Consider the following 22,382-nt stretch of genomic DNA (forward strand, 5'->3'; position numbering starts at 1 on the left):
TTTTACGTGATCACATGTCTTTTATTTTAATATCACATGAAACAATATATTTGCTTGCCCGTCATTCAAAAATGACAAGGTTGTCTTCTTATACAATACTATACTCCACATCCTCGTATATGTACGTATGTATGTATAATCATTGTTCATCACTCTCAGTTGTAAAACAAGTAATATGACATTATGACATATCAATATGAATCGTATTGCTAGTCTATGATGTCATCAATAACATCATTTCCATACAGTGTTAAACATTGTTGAGTTTTTGGTCCATTGCATAATGCCAGCATGCTGCTCCTGGTCTTAAATCTGAGCAAACAGGATGAATCTATAGTACAGTGTGTTAAGTTGGGAAGTCTCATACCTCCGCATTTACTAATTTTTACAGAAACATCTTGCTTGGTGCAGCATCAGTTAAATACACAAAAATCTGTCTCAGAGGCTGTTATGCACAAAGGTTTGCTACAGTTTTTTTATAACTGGAAAACAACTTTTTTATGGTTATTCCAGTTGCAGTTTTCATATAAAAACATTACAGAATTTTAAAATCTTCTTTGAGCTGTGGGGTCAACAGTCTGTCTGTCTTTTTTGGTCTCTCTCTTCTCTCTGGTCCGGTGGGAATCTAAAACATTAAAAACACCACACACATGTTGAAATGACAATACATGCAGGATGCCAAAGAGAATTCATTTCTATGTCAACTTAAGAACAAAAACAATTCTGTTTCTCTGCAAGGAATGGGCCCATTATTCTACATGCAGCTTTGTAAAATAAAATCTTCCTCCTCTTTCCTCTTCTTCCTCTTTACTTTGGCATATTGAAATGCCAGCGGGATGCATTCAGTTCTGCAATTATTATGGTGATTTCTGAAAAGAAAATTAGCTGTATTTTTTTCTTTGGACTCTGTGTTTTTCAGTTGCTTATGTATCTCCTGCGGAGAAAAGGCTCAGATCATCGTCTGTCAAATTATTGCCGTATTTTCTAGCTCACTACATTACGTGTCTGTCCTCCTACTGGCAGATTGGAAATCTGCCCTGAAGCCTTGGAACTAATTACCAAATGCTGTGATAGGAACTTTTATTTCACATATCATATGTGACGTTAATGAAATCATTTTACAGGAACCCGCCTTTATCCTCAGTGTAATATAATAGAGCTGGCTCCATCTGCTTCTTGTTCTCTCTGTCAGTGTCATTATGTGACTGTTTTCTCTGCTACTGTTTTTGACCTTTCTTGTTCTCCGGCTCACTTTTAATCTCTTTCTCCCACTTTAGGGGAACTTTTCTATTGTGACACATTTTAAGATGAATTTTAAGAGAACATGTAGTGTTAGCTTCAGTAATATTAGAGCTGCAACAATTAATCTATTATTTGCCAACTATTTTGATTCATTTTTTAAAAAAGAAAGTTGTGAATATTTTTTTGAGTCCTCTATGATAATAAACTAAATATCTTTCGGTTGTGGATAAAACAAGACATTTGAGGACGTCATCTTGGGCTTTGGTAAACAGTTATCGACATTTTCCCCCATTTTCTGACATTTCATAGACCAAAAAACTAATCAATTAATGGAAAAAATAATTGAGTGATTAATTGATAATGTGTTTTACAGGAGTTATTTTGTTACAAAGAATTAAAATTTAATTTTTTCGTGAATCGAGTTTTTCTTATCCTGCTTTTTGAGAATGAACTTCTTTTCTAAATTATTTTTAGTAAGAATGGGAATGGGAAAATGGGATATTACTTATTAGTATGTATTAAGCTGAGAAAAAAAAAAACTTTCTCCTCACTGTGGATGTCTCATGGTGAGGCTGTTGAAAGACAAAGTGAGGGGTTAAGACCAAAATTTTCAGCATTTTCAGCATAAAACTCAGATAGTTGAATATTTTAAGTCCATCCAGACCTTGTTGGGAAAATTTTCATCACAATTGGGTCGAGAGGAGCGAAACGCAGTAGTGATGGCAGCTTTATTTTTGTAGCATTTAAGTGATTAAATTATTCCATAAAAAATGTACCCCCCAGTTTACATTTTTAGCATATTTTATGTACTAAAAGAAGAAGCTGTTGCCATCAGTGATCAGCCAATTCTTGCTGCATAGTATGTGATAAATATTCCCCCAAAGTTGTGTGGGATGTGTTCAGACTTATGATCTGGGAAAACCAAATGAATAACAGCATCACCGTGACCTCTCTTTCCCTCTCTCCCTATTCATTTCATTTTTCAGTTGTTCCTTTATTCTCTCCTTTTCTTTGATTCCGTCCCTCCTCTTCCTCTGTGTTAACCTCAGACTTACTATTTACAGCAGTAGGCAGCCCTTCTTCTTGACCTTGGTGGGCTGAGGGCAGAGCACGGCCCGGATGGCCTCGTCAAACACAGTTTTCAGGCCACGCTGGGTCAAAGCTGAACATTCCAGGTACTTCACTGAGTCTATACACACACACACACACACACACGCACACACACACACACATAATGGTCAACAAACACCAATACAAATACACATACTGTAGAATCATAGAAACTATAAGTACAGTATGGAAAGGAGGTGGAGTAAAAAAATCTCCCAATACTGCAATGGTATTTCATTTTATTACTTATAAATTACATATAAATTACTTTTATACAAATTATGACAAGACATGTATCTGCAGGACATAGAACCTGCCATTGAATAGCTGCTGACGCAACAGTTATATGTAAACAAGGAGGTCTAAAAACTTTCATATATTAACCAAGTTTAGCCAAGTGTTAATATACAACAGTAATTATCAGCTGCTCCAACATAAGTGGCTGGTTAGTTAGTTAGTTAGCAAGTTGAAGTTTGAAAAAAAAAGAAATAAGAGAAATGTAATGCAAAATCCTCAAACTTCTGCATCACAAAATCTTAATTTGATGGACGTCATCTACATGAAATCTTTCATGCTACATCTGAAACATATTCTTGGCATAGGTTTTCTGGCTGCATTATTAATACATTATATATTCCATCTGATTACAGTGGAAGAAATCATGGATTGTAACTGTTTTTTGATGACCTTAAAGTGATATTTATTTATTTTTTGGGCAGTAGAACAAGCTGTAAACAAAAGACTGACATATAAACACATTACGAAGATAGCAAACATTGCCTATTTACACATCCAGAAGACACAATGCAACATTAATTTAAGTCGTCTTTCTGTCCACCTGACCAATATAATCCCCAATAATCTATCTTCTTTTAGCTCCACCAACACCTGAGAAAAATATCTGGCTCTTTAGCTGCTATATCTTCACTTTGTTCACCAGCTATTGTAAACTTTGTTTTGGTCTTGGGCTGGTAGCACTCAGTGTATTTAATAGAGCTTTTTGAAGGACTGTTTTTCTGGAAATAGCGACAGCTGGAAACAAAGTTGATGAGAGTTACATTTTTATTATTTTGGAGTTAACCAAAACAGTAAAAACCAAAACAATGAACATGAAAGATGATAAAAATGCTCCATGGAGCTGAATGGAACCGCAGAGTTGATATAAAAGTATTGATTAGTGCAGTATTAAAGTCTGAAAACTAATTACAAACCGGGGACGAATTAACAACTACACGTTCAAATTCATCCTTTGGAAGTTGGTCGCAAGGGTTAATGCTTTCTTTTCTCTAAAAGCTGATGTCATCAAAAATTTATCAGGAATGTTTTTCGACTGAATAACAAACCATAAACTACCTTCATCTGTCAGAAACAATGATTGTTTCTCTCAGTGAACTCAATATACTAACACAGTAAATGCAGTAAAACACAAACCAGCTGTGTTTTAAGCCCTCAAACTTCCATACAACATCTGAGAGGACCCCATGAGTGTGACTGACCTATTTCCTTGGCCAGTGCTAGGCCTTGAGGATAGGTGATTGGTGCCAGTTTCTTCTCCTTCAGCTTCTCGATGGTGTCCTTCTCGTCCCTCAGATCCAGCTTGGTGCCCACCAGGATGATTGGGGTTGAGGGGCAGTGGTGACGAACCTCTGGGTACCACTGACAGAGGACAGAGTAAAGACAAACAAAATGAGCAGGGAGACACAAAGACAGGAAAATGAATGCGTGTGAGAGAGATGAAGAAAACGACAGGGGGTGAAGGGAGGTGAGAGAAGAAAGTTTGAAGCTAGAAGGTAAGAAACAGTGAGAGGAGCAGAGGAACCAGGCAGTCTGGTTTGTTTAAATTTCATGATAGAAGTCTTAGAACGCAAACTACATACTATAGGTACAGTATGGGAAATGAGAATATATGGTAAGGTGTAGGCTCTGTATTTGCTCAAGCAATCCAGGTTTCATCCCCAACTTGAAGACAGTTTCATAACCTGATTGAAGTTTTCATTTTCAGAGCTGTCCTCCACTCTCTGGCTCCTTCTTCTTTTACAATTTCTCTTAAAACTCTCTCTCTCTCACACTCAGGCACGTACGCTCTCCTCTCCCTCTGATCTCTCATTTGCTCGTGCCTTCTCACCTCATATCTTCTTGAACCTCTTCAAACATCCCCCTCTTGCTCTATCGCTCAAACTCATTTCACTCTTTGCCTCTTTTATCCTCTTTCTATCCATTTTCCTTAGCGAGGAAATGAGAGATGCTATCTGCTATAAGAATTAAGTACATTCTGTTAGAAAGCCTGCAGGCCAGTGATAGTTCTTGTTTTTGACTGGCAAATCCAACCTGCTTAGTGAAGAGTTCTGATTAAAAGCCTGCCGTTTGACATTTTGGGATTATGGGTGTTACCTGATGAATCATGCTACCGCTTCTTTGGTGAATTCTTTTTTGAATCTCTTACCATGTATGGCTAAAAAAAGCCACTGTGTAATACAAATGAATGGATTCCTTTGGTCTCCTTCTCCCTCTCCAAACTTTATCTGTGCCTCTGAAGTTTTATTAAAATTAATTTCATTTTGACATGCTATTTCGGTCACAGCCAAGAGGGAGGTTCTCTGGTGGAAGTTTCTAAACTCGACCTATCAACTGAATATTTCCTGAATTTGGTATGTTCTTTTCAGCAGCTTCACTACAGAGCTGTAGACCTGAGAGTTAAGTCATTTTCACAAAAATGAGGACTTGAGTCATGACTTCCTGAAGATTTCATTTGACCTGAGACCAATAAGATCAAGTTTTAATCTTCTCAGAACAATAAAAAATGACATACAGTCTCAGGCAAGCCTTGAATAGCATCACAATTTGAATAATTAATTACAGTATTAGCCTTTGCATTTAAAGCACTCAGTCTTCACTATGTAATAACACTGTTGACACAGATGTTTTGTCATTTTAATGACCAGCTGTCAGGGTTTTTAAAGACCTACATTTTGACTTCAAATTGCTTATAAAGACTTAGAGCTCTGACTTAGACTTGAACTAATACTTGCTTTGAAAGATGTAAGATTTAGTTTGGACTTGAGATTTACACTTGGACTTGTCAGTTGACTTGAAACTTGATGCTTGTCTCAAATGACTTGAGACATGACTTGGACTTACTTTCTATGACTTAAGAGTTGCTCAGAAAGATTTGACTTGGAGTTGTCTCAGTTTACTTAAGACTTGACCTTACCTTGTCAAAAATGATTGGAGACTTAACTTGGACTTGTCTCGAAAGAGATTTGACTTGGACTTGTTTCAAAAGGCTTAAGACTTGACTTGGACTTGTCTTAATTGAAATTAAACTTGACTTGAGACTTGCTTTAAAAGACAAGATTCAACTTAGACTTGCTCTAAAATATTTGAAATTTGACTCAGACTTGATCTTCATTGACTTGAGACATGACTCGGACATGTCTTCAGTGACTTGAGAGTTGCACAGAAAGACCTCAGATTTGACTTGGAGTTGTCTTAATTTACTTAAGACTTGAATTTATTTTCATTACTTTAACTTGGATTTTCTGGATTGACTTGAGACTTGAGACCTTCTCTGGAACACTTCAGATTCGACTTTGACGTGAGACTTGAGCTAAACCTGACTTGAAATAGTCTTGAATGACTTCAGATATGACTTGGACTAGATAATCACATTAAACCCATGTGCAATAATCCACTGTTAGTAGTCAGTGCTGATCACATGGTAGGCCGGTGTTGTCGCCAGTGATAAAAGCCAGGCAGAGTCCTTTGTGTAATTCTTTGACCTCTTTAGTGTTTATCGTGTTTTGTATGTCATCCAACAGTGTCACAATCACAAACCGAAAGATCTCATTTCCTTTTAATTGCATGAAACAATTGTTAACCCCACACTAATCTTTCAGCATTGATTGTGAGTCTTGTAATGGTGCACAGAGCGAACACTATGTGATCAGTGATGGACGGAGACTGTGTGAACAGGATGCTGGTAAATCAATACTCCACTCTGTCATTATGGTTTGATTTGCTTGACATTTAGCTGCTCTAGTGCCTTGTCAATGGTTGTTAACCTCTAGACACAAAAATTGAGCTTTCTGAGACTGATGATGGGTGGAGTGAGAGAAACAGGTTTCTTGGGTGCCAGCTGTGTAAAGAGTCTTAAAACAGAGGTCTAGAATCATGAAGAAGTTTGCTATGGCAAAAAATTACAATTACCATCCAGACAAGTTTTAAGAATTCTCTAAAAATATACTCTGCTTTGAATAATAGTTTGTGTCTGACATGGTATTTCCTAAAAAAATGTTCAGTTAGCTAATCGAAAATTCTTAAAAAATACGTCTCCTCCTTCTCTCTCATTGAAAAATACAGAATCTATGAATATGAAAATTCAATTCAATTCAATTTTTAGTTTTATTTGTATAGCGCCAAATCATAACAAAAGTTATCTCAGGACACTTTTCACATAAAGCAGGTCTAGACTGTATGCTTCAAATATTGTTCATTTCAAAAGTTTAACTGCTGGAAACAAGATATCTCGTCCCTCCCTGAAAGGTCCATTCTCAGTGCATGTTTCCACATCACACTTGTGCAAGCTGTATACTCGGCTACAAAAGGCTCCAAACTAGTTGTGACGTCACAAAACACGCTTGTAGGTGCCTGTCTTTACACTGAGATTTAAAGGGGCGATGTGGAGTTTTGTTATAAATAAAGTTTTTTTTTTTTAATTCAGTGTTACTCACCAAAATGCAATGAGCTCAAACAAATGTGTTGAATGCATTTCCTTCCTCATAAAACATTTGCAAAGCAGATCTTTTAATATTTTTAAATCCTGCTTTGTTTACAGACTGTAAGTTTACTAGCTAACAGTCTTAGCTTACAGTTGTCTTCTTCTCTGCCTTTGTTGGTGCATTGCTGCATTCCTTGTTGCATTATAGCCACCTGTGGATCACTGGAATAGTGTCAAACCTTTCGTGTCACCCACAAGACATTAGTGGAAAATCACTGTCCAGTGAAATTTGGTGATTTTGAGTTTTTCTTTACAGGTTGAGAAAGTTATCCTACTTCTAATGCTAAAAAACATTTAAACTCCTGTTGGATGATCTGAAAAATGTATCGCCCAAAAACCAAAAAGACACGTTTTTAGCACATGAATGTTGCCGAGATGGTTTTCACAGGACAGCTAGTGTGGTTATTATTTGTATTTTATTTGTGATGTTTAACCAAATACAGCTTTGTTTTCTAGGTATGAAATTATCACTTTTACTGTACTTTCTTCTGTTGAAATTTCACTTCATAGAATTTATATTTTCACCTCGTCATCACCTGATTGTCCTTTTTAATTTCCCTCCATACCAACTAATCACCACGTTTATTGTACTGCTCCATTCCCTTATAACTATGATGACTTACATGGCATTCAAACAAGAACAAAGCAGAGGTCAATCATCTAATCAATATTCTTGAGGTTACTTCATTTGTTATATGGGCGTTCTTACAGGTACTGGATATTTTTAAGGTTGAAGAGCAGTGAGTGCTTTTGAGAGAGGTCACACTCTAAAAGCTCTTTCAGAGGTTCTGCTTATGTTTCAGTACTCCTCCTTGCGTCATTTTAGCACAGGAGATGGAGAAAAAATGAAACTAATATAACACAGAGAGCACTTCAGTTTTATCTCTCAATAGTCTTCATACAATCTGGCGTTCTTTTGATTGAAAGACGGAATGATTTAACCCCCAAGACCCTGAATAAAAGTAATGGATAGTAGGAAAATCAAAATAAATCTGACGTTCATGGAATTAAAATGCATTTCATATGCTGCACTTACTTACTGGATATTTGCATTTTGGTATTTGTCTCCACTTTGGAATGTATTACAAGTCTGTGCAGAGCCCTACTGATTGCAGAGACATAATGTACTATAGTAGTTCTCTACTTATTGTGCATCCATGGATTTAGACCATACTTTGGTCCTTGGGTTAGGGCAATGGTCCCTACCTTTTTGGCTTGTGAGCCCTTTAAAATAAAGCAAAGTCTGCTTGCAACTCATTGCCACTGGTTGTCAATGTGCTGTGAGCAGTTTTCTTAGTTTTACTCAGATCATTTTTGGAGGCATGACCAGGTTAAATTAGACTACAGAAAACTCCAAATAATAATAAGTCCAAACTTTTAAGCTCAAACTTTAAAATAAATTTGGTGTAGCAGAAAAACGGTTTATTGAAAGATTTATCTTTGTGGAGGTCCTGACCCCCCGGTTGGGAACTACTGTGTAAGGATAAGTGTGGTTAGGCTGCACCTGTAGTTATTAAGTATCAATCATATTTCAATAAACCAGCAAACATAACATTCTTATCCACCACAAGATATAAAAGACAAACCTTTCCTTAGAACTGACAATTGGGATTTTGTATGTGACTTCAAATTCTCCAAGTCTAATCAAATTATGCATTTGAATACAGCAACTCAACTATAAGTTATTATTTGGAGGTGGATTGTTAAATTGTCTTGGGAGTTTGTGTAAAGTAAACCAGATTTAGCAGTTGAAGCAGCAGCAGTCAAATGCACCAAATGGAAAAGCCTTTTTAAAACAGTCATAGCTCTCAACAGCACTGTTGTGCAACAGTAACAAGACTGTCAACTTCTCATTTCTCACTTTGAATGATCTATCACAGCTCTCTTCAAATTGATGAGGCTCTGTGGACAGTGACATGGGCGAAATGTAAAAAGTGATCATTTGACATTTCAATTGAGACACAGACAATTAGATTCTGGGCTCTAAAAGATAATTGAAATCATCTTTTATAACGGGGCAACTCTATCAAAAATCGTTGGTGAAGACTTTTATGTGCCATTAGAAATCCATCAAAAGTTTCAGTTTGCATTAAAAGTATCTATAATATATACATATAGCCTACAAGAACTAAAATAGAATATATGAAATTGTACATCTCTAAATGGACAGTTTGCTCAATCTAAAGTGAATCACAGTGTGGTGATGGTGACACATTGTTTCCTCCCCCTCGTTCTTCACCACTCAGACTAAAGATAGACAGCGATGAGGAAGATCACAGAAGACACATAATCGATCTCAAGCATGTGGTCCATTTTACACAGGAACAATTCTCCTGTCTCTGACTATTTCTTGCTCTTTCTCCTCTCTTTTTTTTCTTACATACAGATGCAAACCTTCCCCTCATCTGTTTGATTCAGCCAAGTGTAGCAGAGGAGGCAGCAATTAAATAATTTGATTTGTTTCTATTGATAAGATAAGATACGTTTTAGTGTTATGTCTACTTGATTTAATATGAGAAAATATATATAAGTGGAAGGCTATTTATTCAGGTAACCTAAAGGATATAAAGGTCCAGATAATAAGATACCATTTATGAGACTCACCTTAGCTCTGACGTTCTCGTACGATGCCGGACTCACCAGGGAGAAACAGATCAGAAAAACATCCTGGATGGACAAAGGGGAGAAAAGATGTGTGAGAAAGTTAAGACTAACAGAAATACAGGAGTAGAGAGATTAGATGGCACATTAGACCACACAAAGCCATGTTTTACAAGTGTATGTATTTTAATATACAGTATGCATGTTATATTATACTTGCAATGGGATGATCATGCATACACCTAACTTCTTGACTTATTTTATCACTAAAGGCATTATAACCTTTGCCTATTGTGGAGAAACATGGTTTTCTTAACCCTTACATACTGTTCAGGTCAAATTTGACCCATTGTTACATTTGAGAGCAGTAAAAAACACAACCCAAACACCAGAATAAACAAAAATGGAAATGTTTGTTGCTTGTTTTTTATTTTAGTGTAGCTGATGCACATTTTTGTTCATAGAGGGTGATCCAGGTTAAATTTTACCTGTAAATCACTATTCAAAAATGTTGCATTCTTATATCTCACATAGCCTTAATATAGTGCGATTGTGGTTGTTTTCTTCATAAACAAACAGCGTAATACCTAAAGAATTGACTCTCTCTGCTCTCTGAAAACTTAATGAAAGATTAATCACATATTTATTAAGGACTGATAAGGTATATGAATGAAAAATAGATTTGTGCTTCAGAAGTTTGGTGTAGAGACTAACTATGAGAGGATACTGTGAAAGTTCAGCATAGGAACAGCATAATGCATTAGCTTTTTTTGGCCACTTGGGGGCAGCAGGAACTAGCAAAACTATAGATGAAACGTTGGCAAACAGTTGCTTACAGTGTTTACACATCCAGCTGACATGGAAAAATGTTAGCATTCATATGAAGTCATGTTGAGGTCCACCTGGCAAATGTAAGTCAAAAAGTCACTCTGCTTTTAGCTCTGTTTTGGTCTCAACTCCTGAGGGAAATATGTGTCTCTTTAGCCACTAAATGCTCCACTAGCTAGTTGCTAACTTTATCTGAATGCAGTTTGGTGCTGAGCAGGTAGTTTACAGTTTTTTACAGCTGAAAACAGCTGCCTGCTGTGGCTGAAAACCAGGTTTGTCACCTCGAGCAATCCCTTTCACATCACGCATAGCAATTTGGTTCATTTTTTATATAAAATATGTATTATAGCTGCTGGAGGCAGTGCATTAAGCCTATATTATTGAGGCAGGTAGTAATTATTCATTTCACAAGGCATCAACATGTTAAGCCCTGTATTTATCTGTTTGTATTTCTCAATTACATAATAGCTTAAACACATTCCACGTGTGTTTTGAACCAACCAAACATTATGTTGTATTACATTCATTTGTTTTACTACATTAGCTTTTTGCTTTAATTCTGTTTTCGAGATTAAGAGAGAAACAGAGAAACTTCTCCTGACAATATTGAATAATACAATAATTATATGCAAATAACTGAATAGTAGACTGGAGATGTTTTGCTCTTTTGTCTGACTGATATTTGTGCTTAACAACAAAAGTGTAATATGAAGCTTTCATCTAGACATTATGATAATTTTTCCTGTCTGATGTTTGTCAGGTGTTGCTGGTTCCAGATTGTTTGTAAAAGTGAAGGAAAGTGTAACAAAGTCTGGTAGTCTTCACACATTTGACAGCTTCCTTAATAACCAGTCCATGTCTTTCTCTTTTATTTTCCTGTCTTTTAATTTAATGGGATGTAGCTCATTCAGACAGCAGTGATGTATATGGATCTAGCAGTTGCAATCTCAACTCTCCCGGGTTTCACAGCAGGAGATAAAGTGGATTTTTATCTTTTTAATTAACCGTGTGTGTGTGTGTGCGTGATTGTATACCGTCTGTGGGTAGGACAGTGGGCGGAGCCTGTCGTAGTCTTCCTGTCCAGCTGTATCCCAGAGGCCCAGGTTGACTGGCTTGCTGTCCACCATCACATTAGCTGAGTAGTTGTCAAATCTGCGAGGAGCGCAGAAGGTCAGCGATCAATCAGTCAGTCACTGAGTCAGTCTTTAATTTAACTGATTATTTAAGCAATCAATCATTTGATTTGTAAATGCCATAGAAATGCCGTCACACCAAGGTAGGGTTGTGAAACATGAGTCATCTACTGGCGTGTGATGTGAAGACAGTGTTTAATATACATATATCTGAAGGGAGGCTCTTTTTTTAGAGAAGCCATGGAAAATAAGCTTATTAGAGAATTATAAATTATGATAATGATAAAATGTATTTACTTATATACATTTATTTAAATACTATTTTTCAAAACAGATACATGGTGCTTTGCAGTCAGACAAATATAATGTTTAATATAGTAAGTAGCTCTATTTTTTGCCCATTTAATGAGACAATTACACTGTACAGACACTTTTAATTTCTTTGTTGTGTTTGTTTGCCAAAAAATGTACAGAATTTTTGGCCTCTGTTGGTAAAACACATCTGTGTTTGAGGAAATAGGTGTTAAATAAGTCTGAACAGTAGAGATCATTATATTGATATATTGATTGAAGCAGCACTGCCCCCATGTGGTCTGTCTGAAACATGATGGCCTCATTTAGCAGCTTTTAGTGTTACTTTCCTAAACTTTTCTCTGGATCTACATTTTGTACATTTTGCCTCTACACATAAGACAACAATTGACAGATAACTTCAGCTAAAGAGCACACAGTGCATTTCATTCAGTTCAATTCAAAATACTTGAATTGTTCTTCAAGGGAAAATATATAAATACATTTTTAAAAAAATCTCATATATAAAAACCTAAATACAATATTTACAAAATATAAAAATACAAAATCTAAAACCTTGAGTGTATGTTAAGTCAGAGGTGCGGATTGTACCAACTTTTGTCATCTTGTAGAAGATTTCAGTTTTCTCTTATGTAACGTTGATGAAGACACTGTGTTTAAGCAACATCCTGCTTCACTGTCATGCTATTCGAGGCTTTTAACAAATTCACATAGATGTTATCATATCCGTGTTCTGGCCTTTAGAGTTGATTTTTAGCTTTTACTGTTTACATTTAAAGCATTTTCTGGGTTAATGACTAGTTACATTTCTGGCTCCCTACAGGCCAGAGTGCAGAGTGTTTTATTTGTCTATTTAATTCTCATTTGTCTTATCATATAGTATTATTTTTAATTTTATTAAAAACTATATTTTTTATGTATTTATTTTTGCACTTTTATTGCCTGATTCCATTGTTACCACTTGTAGTCCTGAAATGTTTTAATCATTCATGTGTAAAGCATCTTGTAACTTTCTAAGTTTATTTGTTTCATTGTTAATATCTAACATAAGATTAGTGCCTTGCTCATGGGTGCTGTAACATTAAGAGTTAGGGGAAAGAAGTGTGTTTATCATTTACCTTCTTCTCTATTTTCATGCAAGGTTTTAATCAGGTGAGCTTTTAGGAAGAAGGATTTTCCTAACCTGTAGGCTGCTGCCAGCCCAAACGTGTTGGTGTTAACACCATCAGATATCTGCAGACATACTGCTGTGTGTTTGTCATCGTTACTGTGTGCAGCTGAGTGTCTAACATGTGTCCATGCATGTGCACAGTTGCATATTGCAATCAATGCAATATGCAATATATGCAGCAACATGTTTCTTTACCTCTTTCATGCAATTTATGTTTTTCATGTACCTTTAGAAAGAGAGAGAGAGCGAGAGAGCATGTGTGTCTGCGTGCGTCATACTCACACAGTAGGAATGTACTCCCCGGGGAAGGCATTGGTTGTGTAGCTGATGAGAAGACATGTTTTCCCCACAGCTCTAAATCACACAAGTAAAAACACATACAGCAAGGAATTATGAAAAGGCAACAATGTGTTAGGCTATAAGACTAGAAGAAGTGAGAGAAAGACTGAGGATGGGTGGGAGAGAAAGAGTGGTATGAGCTAAATCCAAATTACATAATAACAGAATGCAGTACATTTTCAAAGTGTACTGAGTTTGGAGTTAGTGTACAAGAAATTATAATACTTTATGTTTCATACCAACAGGAAACAGGATGAGACAAGCGCCGGCAGATATCAATCAGGCGGGGACTTAAGCATCCATCCAGCAGTTAAACTTTACAAAGAAAGATAATCGTTTTTCACCATTTTACACAATTTATTTTCCAGCTGTGAGCAGCTCGTCCATTTTCCTTGCACATTGCATAGATGAGCAATACTGCACATCAGCGCGCTCAAATATCAATAGGTTGTTTTGTAGAATGACATCTTTGAGTCACTCTTCCTGTGCAAACCCACTACATTCTCAAAGCCTGCTCATCTATCAAGCAAACTTTACTTCTATAGCACCTTTCATAAAGGTTAATGCAGTTCAGAAAGGTTTACAGAGGACTGACAAGCCGCTAATAAAATCAGACAAACTGTTTAAAACTAATGCACACAAGAAAATAAAAAAATATGAAAATGTAGAACACCAATAACAATAGATTTAAAATAAGAACTAGATAGAACAGATAAAAGAATATGACAAATAGTTAGGAGGGGAAAAAAACATTTTAAAACCTTAATACAATAACATACATGATGTCCATAAAATATTCAAATCAAAAGCCAGGCTACAGAGGTAAGTTTAAAGATATCACACAGTTCCAGCAGCTCGGAGCCTAAAAAATAAAAGCCGCCTCACAAAAGATCCTTGCCCTGAACAACTAAAAGACTCGTGCCAGAGGACCTGAGGGGTTGTACTGTTTAATATTGCAAGCATGGAAGACAAGTAGGTTGGTGAAAGACCATGAAGTGCTTTTAAAATAAGTACATTTTAAAATCAACATAAGGACTTTAAAGATACAGTGTGAAGAATGGACTTGGGGCACAACTGTTAAAAAGAGAGTTGAAAGACTGATCATACATATATAAAATCACAAAATACTGTTAAATATTTGAGAAAACCTTAGATGCAATAACATGTTCATTACAGGAGCACAGCGAGCAGCTCAACTTCCTCGGTGGTGAAACGGCCCTGTCTTGGCACTGTCTCTTGCGTGCAGGAGATGATCAAACATGTATCGACTAGCCCGGCTCTTATGTTGTTCCAGAGCTTAGCTGTCAGCGTTTCAACAACAACGCCAAGACTCGTGCCCTGTCTTCTTAATAAGACGGGCAGATAACGCAGATAATGTCGTAGGCTTGATTGGGAACATGTTGTCAGTGGGTTGCTTCAGCTTTGTTGCTTTAATCAAACAGAAGTAGATTGAGAAATAACATCCTGACTGAAAGGTGATGTGCGGCTACCGTAAGGCTCCAAAACACCACTTGTGGTTTTTGAGGTCTTTGAGGACAGTGTGCAGGTGCAGGTTCTACTTTACATCGTATAGTATGAAGCCTTCATTTATTGTGTACCTCATATGTACATTTTACTCTTCTGCTCACATAATGGTTGTAAGGCAAGCCCTAGCAAATCCAAAGAAAATCCAAGCTAAACATGCACAATCACTGCTTCAACTCAGCACAAACTTATCTTAAAAGTCCTAAAATCCTATCTTCTCAATCCGCTTCTTACAATAAGCAATTCTGTCTTCTATCTGCCATCTCCTACTGGTTCAAAGTTGGTTTAGTCTTGATGGAAAAAGGTGATGTCAAATTTCCACTCATCAACATTCAACAGTAGGGGAAGGATGGGAAAACGTGTTGTTCACTTGTGTTGCCAAGGAGACACCATTGACAATCAAATCTGATTAAACCGCACCCATTTAAACTCATATTAGTAACTACGGATGTTTTATTTTTAACTTTAACTTTGATCGTCTCTCCCTTAGTCACAAACATTTGGTTTTAAAGACAATACTACAAAAGAATACTACTTTCTAGAGCTGTCATCTAGCAGTCTTTTCAGATGTTTGTTTAGTTGTCATAGAGCGTGGGGTGTCAACATGCAGTAGTTTGAGGAGTATTTTTTTTGTTGCCAAAGCTTAGAGTTTTTAGGCAAATAAAATATCTGCCACTTACAGTTTTTGCTGTTCTTTGTGGTGCTTACAACATTCAAAAAAACTACACTTGAAAAACAAGTCTAAAAAAAGTCTATTAAAACTAAAATAACAGTGTTTTTGATCCACATTTTTCAAATTTTTAAAGTAAAAGACAGTTGAGTAATGATATTTTCAGATGCTTGGATGTGTCCAAAATCACTCCCTGTTTGCCACATTTAAGTGTCTGAATTCTCAGTGTCTAATGTATCATATATGAACATTATACTGAACATAATTAGTATCCATAGCACGTTTCAATCCTTCGTCTTTGATTTTAGATGTGAAAATTACAGTTATGTGGCTCTACAATTTTCATTGATGCCACAAAATAATGGTGATTCATGAGTGTCACAAATCTTAACATACTCCTTATTATATAGTGAACTATTGAATGTTAAGGGAATGATATCAGACACAGCATATGAGCACACAAAAAAAAAAAAAGTATTTCAGTAGCAGCTAGCTCTGTTCACTGCAAACTATGTGCTGATAAAACTAAACTGTCTGCATTGCTAGATACCACTAGAGATAAAAACCACTGGAGAAACTTTCTCATCATTCTCATCAATCATTCTCTGAGTGGACTTACTGAAGAGATGTAAAAAAAAAATCTATTGGAAAATCTAAATAGTCTTTTTTTTATTTTTCCAAACTACACTGAAAACTGATTCAGGGTCTAAGAAGGCTCTGATCATAGAGGACGGCATGTTAAGATGGCCGGCACAGAAACGAGGTAACTCAATAGATTAGCAGCCCAGCTGTCAAGTAAGAAAAGCCACAAGTGTGTGCGTGCTGTGGTTGCAAAGTCAAAAGGGAACTGATCTGTTTCAGAGGCATCGCTCAGTGTTGAAAACAGGAACCAGCCAAACTGAGCGATCAAGAAAAAAAACTTCTACCTCTGAACTCACTCTGTCTCTTTGTTCTTAATCTGCTTTTCCATCAACTTTTCTGTCCCCTGCTGACACCATCCTACATAATCTCATTTCAGCTTGGCAAACTCTTCAAAGAAGAATCATTCTCGCTCTGTCTCTGTTTCTGTCCCTTCACTCTTGATCCCCGTTCTCCATCTCCTGTTCTGTATCTCACTCTTCTTTCCTCAACTGAGACTTTCTGTCTTTTCTCCCTGTCTCACTCTTTTTTTTGTGTTGGCCTGTTAGTTTTGTCCATGTATCTGTCACAACAGCATACTTCTTCTCTAATTTCTTCCATCTTTGTTCGAGACACCCCTGTCTCCTTTCAGTTGGTCCAGTCCAAAAAGCAGAAGCCACAGTAAATGTTAAAATAGCCTCCGCTATATAGGTCAAAAAGGTCTCAATCCAAACTCAGACAGATACCAAATTGAAATATGTACATCATATTTACATCTATTCATCTACAACTTGTTTGTTTTAAAAGCAGATGATCTGTGAGGATGAAATATGTTTTCTTCTTCATTAAATTTTTTTATTGTGTTTTAAATGTAATATTTTCAATTTCAGTGTTCACTTTTTCTGTTTTGTTTCCCTGTATGTACATTTAAAAGACCAGTGTGTCGGATCTAGTTGCTTCAGTGAGGTTGCAGCTTGCAACCACATGAATACACCTCCCCTCCCCCTCTCTTGCAAGCATGTAGCAGAATGTTCAGTAGCCGTGAAACTTGTGAAAAACACGAAAAGCCGTCTCTAGAGTCGGTATTTGATTTGTTCATTCTGGGCTACTGTAGAAACATGGTGGTGCAACATGGTGTGGACCTGCTCCCTATGTAGATATAAAGGGCTCATTCTAAGGTAACAAAAACACAACAATTCCTATTTTCAGGTGATTAAACACCAATTAAAACATACTTATAAACTCCATTTCTGCCAAATCCGTTCTGCTAGATGCCACTAAGTTCTACACACTGCACCTTTAAGTAGCTTTTTGAATCTGTGAATCAGAAACTTTGAAAATGTGGACAAGTTTAAAAGACCCACCCTGTGTAGTTATCATTTATTTATGTTTTCTCATCTATCTTTCTCTTTCTCTTTCTTTCTTTTGGTGACCATAACCGACCTGGGGGATGGGGATGTGTGGCGTCTGGTTTGTTGTACTACAGACAGAAGAAGACCCATCTCTGTAGACTTGCTCTACTTTATGTCTTTCTTTTGTATTATATTGTTAAGCATGTAGATATGTCTGATATAGAAAGGTGCTGTAACACTTTTAAAAATAATCTCATTCTAATGTGTCTAAAAGTAGCACATACGTATATATATTCTGTATCAGCTTGTTCCGGCAGTGAACAAGCAATGTAATGCACCGTTTCATCAAATGGAAATATTTTATGCATATTTGGAAACTTGGGGTCACCACTAGACTTTGAAATAGAGTTTTGTTGGCTGTACAGCTTGAGTTTGTAATGACTGAAACACAGGTGGACCTCTGCTTTTAAAGTTATGTATTTTTTTGTAATTTCCAATGAACCAAACTGTTATTGAAACAATCCATCGATCCATCCAACAGGCCAAATGCTACAACCATAACAGGGCCATAAATCTACAGCATGTTAACTTATACACAGCAGATAGATTCTAAAATATGACTTCCCCACAACTTTAGACCAACTTCCTCTTCTCTTTCTCTGTTAATAGAGGCTATATGTCTTTTTTGACATTTGGTTTAGTCACATGCATAGACAAAGAGACACGTGTTCATATGTCACACAAACAGTGCAGCTGTTGAGAGTCTTTTTAAAGACTATCTCAACAAGGTCCACCTGCGCAGATTTCACCTTCTGTGAAACTGGTGGAGCCCCAAAATCAACAGTGGAAAGGCCAAGAGGCTTCTACATACAGCAAAGAATGTTTGCATGAGTTGCAGCACAATGCCAGGTTAGCTTCAACCAGAGCTGATCAAAAACTGAAAAAAAATCATGGTAGAGATTACTCATAGCGCTACCAGCTTCAACTGACAGCTTCTCAGTTCTCATGAGGCCAATGTAGTCTGTCAGAGGTGCTAAAAAGTTCTTGTCAGTGTTTCTAAACCAGGCAAATCAATGCTTTTCAGAGCGAGTGTCCAGGGGAAAACAGGTGTGAAACTGGGAAGAACTCTTAAGCTCTCCCCGAATTCTTTTCTCTACATTCCTCACAATATTTCCTCCTTTTCTGTGTTTGTTTTCAGAGAAAAAATGAGAGGAATATGATTGAAATCTGGGTCAAGTACTGGACAACAGCCATGTAAGATCTCATACTGTGATAAAATAGAACTCATGTTTTTGACATAAGAAGTCAAGCATGCAACATGCTCGGCATTCAAGTGGTTGAACTTATGAGAAAACATTTGCTAGCCAGCTGAAAACAACTAGTGCTGTCGCCTCACTTTTCAAAAAATGGTATAGGATTGTGCAGTTTTCACATTCCAACGATATGTCATGATTTGATTGTTGCACTACTTTTTTGTTGTTTGTGGTATTTCGTATACATTTCCAGTCCTTTCTTACTTTAATTAAAAAAATGTTTTAAAAAACTTGTACCACGGCTCTTTTGAGTCACTGTCCCCTAATGCTTGATTGTCTTGCCTCCTTTGTAAGTTGCTTTGAATAAAAGCATCTGTCAAATGAAAAAATGTAAATGTCAAAATACATTTATTTAAAAATGATGAAAAACATCAGGATATGTCACAACTTGTGAACTGTACAGGATACAGCGCAGTCTATACTTTTTTGGACATTGACAGGTTTTCTCTTGTTTTGGTTCTGTAGTGCAACGTCTTTGATTTCCAATGAAAAACTGTAAGTGCTAACTTTGAGCTTTAGGAGTTTGTAGTCAGCACTTTCCACTCATAGTCGCTGTTTAATTTCAAATCCAATGTGTTGGAGCACAACGCCAAAAGATGAACAATGTCTCACCATCCAAATACAGAGTCTACCTTAACCTCTCCTCAACTTTTATAAATCACAGCACACAACTCAACACACACAAGGAAACTCCACCAACCAACCTGCAAACCTGTAAATGTTTAATTTTCTGTTTACTGATCTCTAACAGACATGGCTACTTCCGCTTCAGTTTTCCTCATTATGACAACCAGACTCTTGCCCTACCTTCAAGGATGAGAAGTATGTGCAACTTATTCCTACTGATGTGGGAGACAACACATTGTCCAAACTTGTTCTGAGGTAGTTTATTTCAGCCTTTAGACCCAACAAAGCCACCAGGATTTCTGGTACTAAAGAGTACAGTAATAGTCAAATGCAAGAAAAGTGTATCTTCCTGTTTTTTTTTCTCCTTTTTTTTGTTCTAAGAAACTCTTTTTAGCACATCTTCTATTTTAAACCACAGTAAGGAGTCTGTGCTCTGAAGCTTGTGGCGTTGTAGCATTTTCCTGCATGTTGTGGCCTGTGTCATACAGCACACTCACCCTGAATCAGCACTGTCAAACACACACCTAAAGATGTACACGTAACACTGAAATAACTACCTTTCAACAAGTTTACGAGTACAGCAGCCTTAATGTTTTTTCGACTAAAATCGTATCACACTTCACTGCGGAAGTTGATCAAACAGTTACTCAAGACCGGCACCGCCATATGAAAATTTGTGATACTCATCAAATAACCTTAAATTCTGAGCCTGTAAGGTCAAATATCACCCGAACGCATCAGCTTAGTTAACACTTCATGATTTAATAAGAAGGCAGCTTAAGTTTTAACAAGGTAGGTAAAGTAAAATAATCCGTACCCATCTCCAACGACCACACATTTGATTGCCTGCATCTTGTTCCTCTCAGCCTCGTCTGTGCTCTTCAGCCTCACAGAAAGACTACAGGAAATTGTTACACACCTCCCTCAGCCCCCCCCCCCCCCCCCCCCCCCCCCCCCCCCCCCCCCCTCCCTTAGCTGCCTGGTTTTCTTTTCTCTTCTCTCATTTTTTTCTTCTTCCTGTTTTTGCTGTTTAGTCTTTTCTTCTACACAACAGAACTTGTGCAAGAAAGTAAAAATGTTTTTAAAAAAAAAAAAACAATATAAATGAGTTGAATGCTGTGGAAAAAGACTTTTGCAATACGTAATAGCTGTGAAATGGCTGTTTTGAAAGAGGGAAAGTGTTGCAGTAATAATAACTGAGCTTTATTTAAACTTCCCCCTTTGCAACCTTTGCAATCATGCATGCATATGCACCACACATGCATGCACACACACACACACACACACACACCCATACACCCACACACACACACACACCCACACACACACACACACACACAGAAACACACATAGAGAAAGAGAGAAAGAGATCTGTTGTTTAGTTTAATTCTAGTTTTTAAGTAGTTTAATGAGTCTGTAGAGGGATTAAAAAATGAAAAGTAACAGAAAATAACATTTTTAAATACTAATACAAAAACTCATCTACACATTTTTATACAATAGTAATGACAATAATTGTGATATTTCTTCATAACCACTAGATGGCCTTTCTGCATCATTTTTGTGATTATCATGTCCAGACCGCTCAGTGAGAATCGCTGTACATCCAACATTAGTTTAACACTGTTACAGTTTTGTCTTTTGTCACATAATAATGCTCCAATAATGACTTGCTTATAAATTGTATTTTCAATGTACTTGATAAGCAGATGCTAAAAATGATTTTCAGTGACATCATGATGAGAGGAAGGTTGTTATCAGTTACAGTTCAGGATGCTGTGTGCAGTTCTGCACACAGCAGAAGTGACTTGGCTGACTTGACAGTTTCACCTGTCAAGTCAGCCCGAATTACTCCACAACAACAAGACAAGAAGAAAAGTGATGATGTTTTCAAAATATGTGTCCAATTTGACGTTCAATAAAGTGGAAATGTGTTTGATTATTCTCAGGTAACACCAAATGATAGGATGCAGGATGAGTGTCAGGGATTTAATGAACACCTCACCGTCTGATGATATTCCCGGCTTTCAAAACTCACACAATGACCCGTCTTTTGCAACCTAATGTTGATGTCAAACTAAATTTCAAAACACTCTTCATCATCGTCACTAAGAGTTTCATCCACAGAAAGAGGATGTTACTGTCGCTCTAGCAACAGTAAAATAAGGCTACATTCAAGCCAAACAAACATGTCGGCTGTGTTTAATAGAAGTCACCGTTGGAGCACTTGTTCAGTTACATCCTAAGACTTAAAAAAAAGTTTGACCCTCTTCGACTGCCTCACTACATTTGTCAATATTAATCCAATCGATAAGGTTTAACACTGACGGGGGACCTTGTCATTCGTGGTGGCTCTGTGCTGACATTGTGATGGATGAGGAAGAGGTGTGGTTAATAGAATACATCGACTTCATTCATCTCTTACTGCACTATGTGCTGAGGTAGCCAGCATATCTGGACGTATCCACTGTATAAACATTACTGTTTTTTGTTGTTGTTGTTGTTGTTTTTTTTTCTGTTTCTTGGATATCAATGACTGATTGCCAAATGGGTAAGAATTATTTTCCTCCCTCTCTTCCTTTTGTTTATTGCTATTTTAGGAGTAACTCTAAAACATTCTTTGGCATGTTATGTTTAGTTTAAGAGCTAAGTTGCAGGAGTAGGCATTATGGGATGACATTTCCACCTGAGGTGTGCTATTTACCTGCATGAATTGAATTTTAATTCATTTTTTTACAAATAATGAGGTAATTTACTATCCTGTC

General features: G+C 36.8%; 2 protein-coding genes across 5 annotated transcripts in view; one reads left to right on the plus strand and one right to left on the minus strand.

Moving 5' to 3' along the window:
• Nucleotides 1-20,560, minus strand: rac2 (Rac family small GTPase 2). Of its 3 annotated transcripts, none has more exons than XM_067585414.1 (7): nucleotides 20,435-20,559; nucleotides 13,457-13,528; nucleotides 11,593-11,710; nucleotides 9,734-9,796; nucleotides 3,849-4,008; nucleotides 2,298-2,431; nucleotides 1-625 (listed from the first exon to the last, which is right to left on the minus strand). In XM_067585414.1, exons 1-6 carry the CDS (start codon nucleotides 20,467-20,469, stop codon nucleotides 2,301-2,303), a joined length of 579 nt encoding a protein of 192 aa, XP_067441515.1. In that variant the 5' UTR covers nucleotides 20,470-20,559; the 3' UTR covers nucleotides 1-625; nucleotides 2,298-2,300. The 3 variants fall into 3 exon arrangements, with proteins under 3 accessions (XP_067441515.1, XP_067441516.1, XP_067441517.1); XM_067585415.1 differs by having other exon boundaries at nucleotides 2,287-2,431; XM_067585416.1 differs by lacking the exon at nucleotides 1-625 and having other exon boundaries at nucleotides 2,300-2,431; nucleotides 3,845-4,008; nucleotides 20,435-20,560.
• Nucleotides 10,550-22,382, plus strand: part of cyth4b (cytohesin 4b) — a 26,821-nt gene continuing 14,988 nt past the window's right edge. Inside the window, exon 1 of one of the 2 annotated variants that reach the window (XM_067585413.1) lies at nucleotides 10,550-10,641. Coding sequence is in view for 1 of the 2 variants with exons in the window: in XM_067585412.1 (XP_067441513.1) it covers nucleotides 22,150-22,168 (19 nt within the window). In the remaining variant the exon portion in view is untranslated. Of the gene's footprint in view, nucleotides 10,642-22,008; nucleotides 22,169-22,382 lie in introns of those variants that run through there. The other variant, XM_067585412.1, reaches the window with a different exon arrangement.

Source organism: Thunnus thynnus, chromosome 3 (assembly GCF_963924715.1).
Source record: "Thunnus thynnus chromosome 3, fThuThy2.1, whole genome shotgun sequence".
Taxonomy (NCBI): domain Eukaryota; kingdom Metazoa; phylum Chordata; class Actinopteri; order Scombriformes; family Scombridae; genus Thunnus; species Thunnus thynnus.

Coding starts and splice junctions, on each gene's coding strand:
- rac2 (XM_067585414.1), bottom strand. CDS start 20,469: ATGCAGGCAATCAAATGTGTGGTCGTTGGAGATGG. Junction 4,009..9,733: donor ACGAGAACGTCAGAGCTAAG/GTGAGTCTCATA, acceptor GTCCTCTGTCAG/TGGTACCCAGAGGTTCGTCA. Junction 2,432..3,848: donor AGCACTGGCCAAGGAAATAG/GTCAGTCACACT, acceptor GTGTGTGTATAG/ACTCAGTGAAGTACCTGGAA.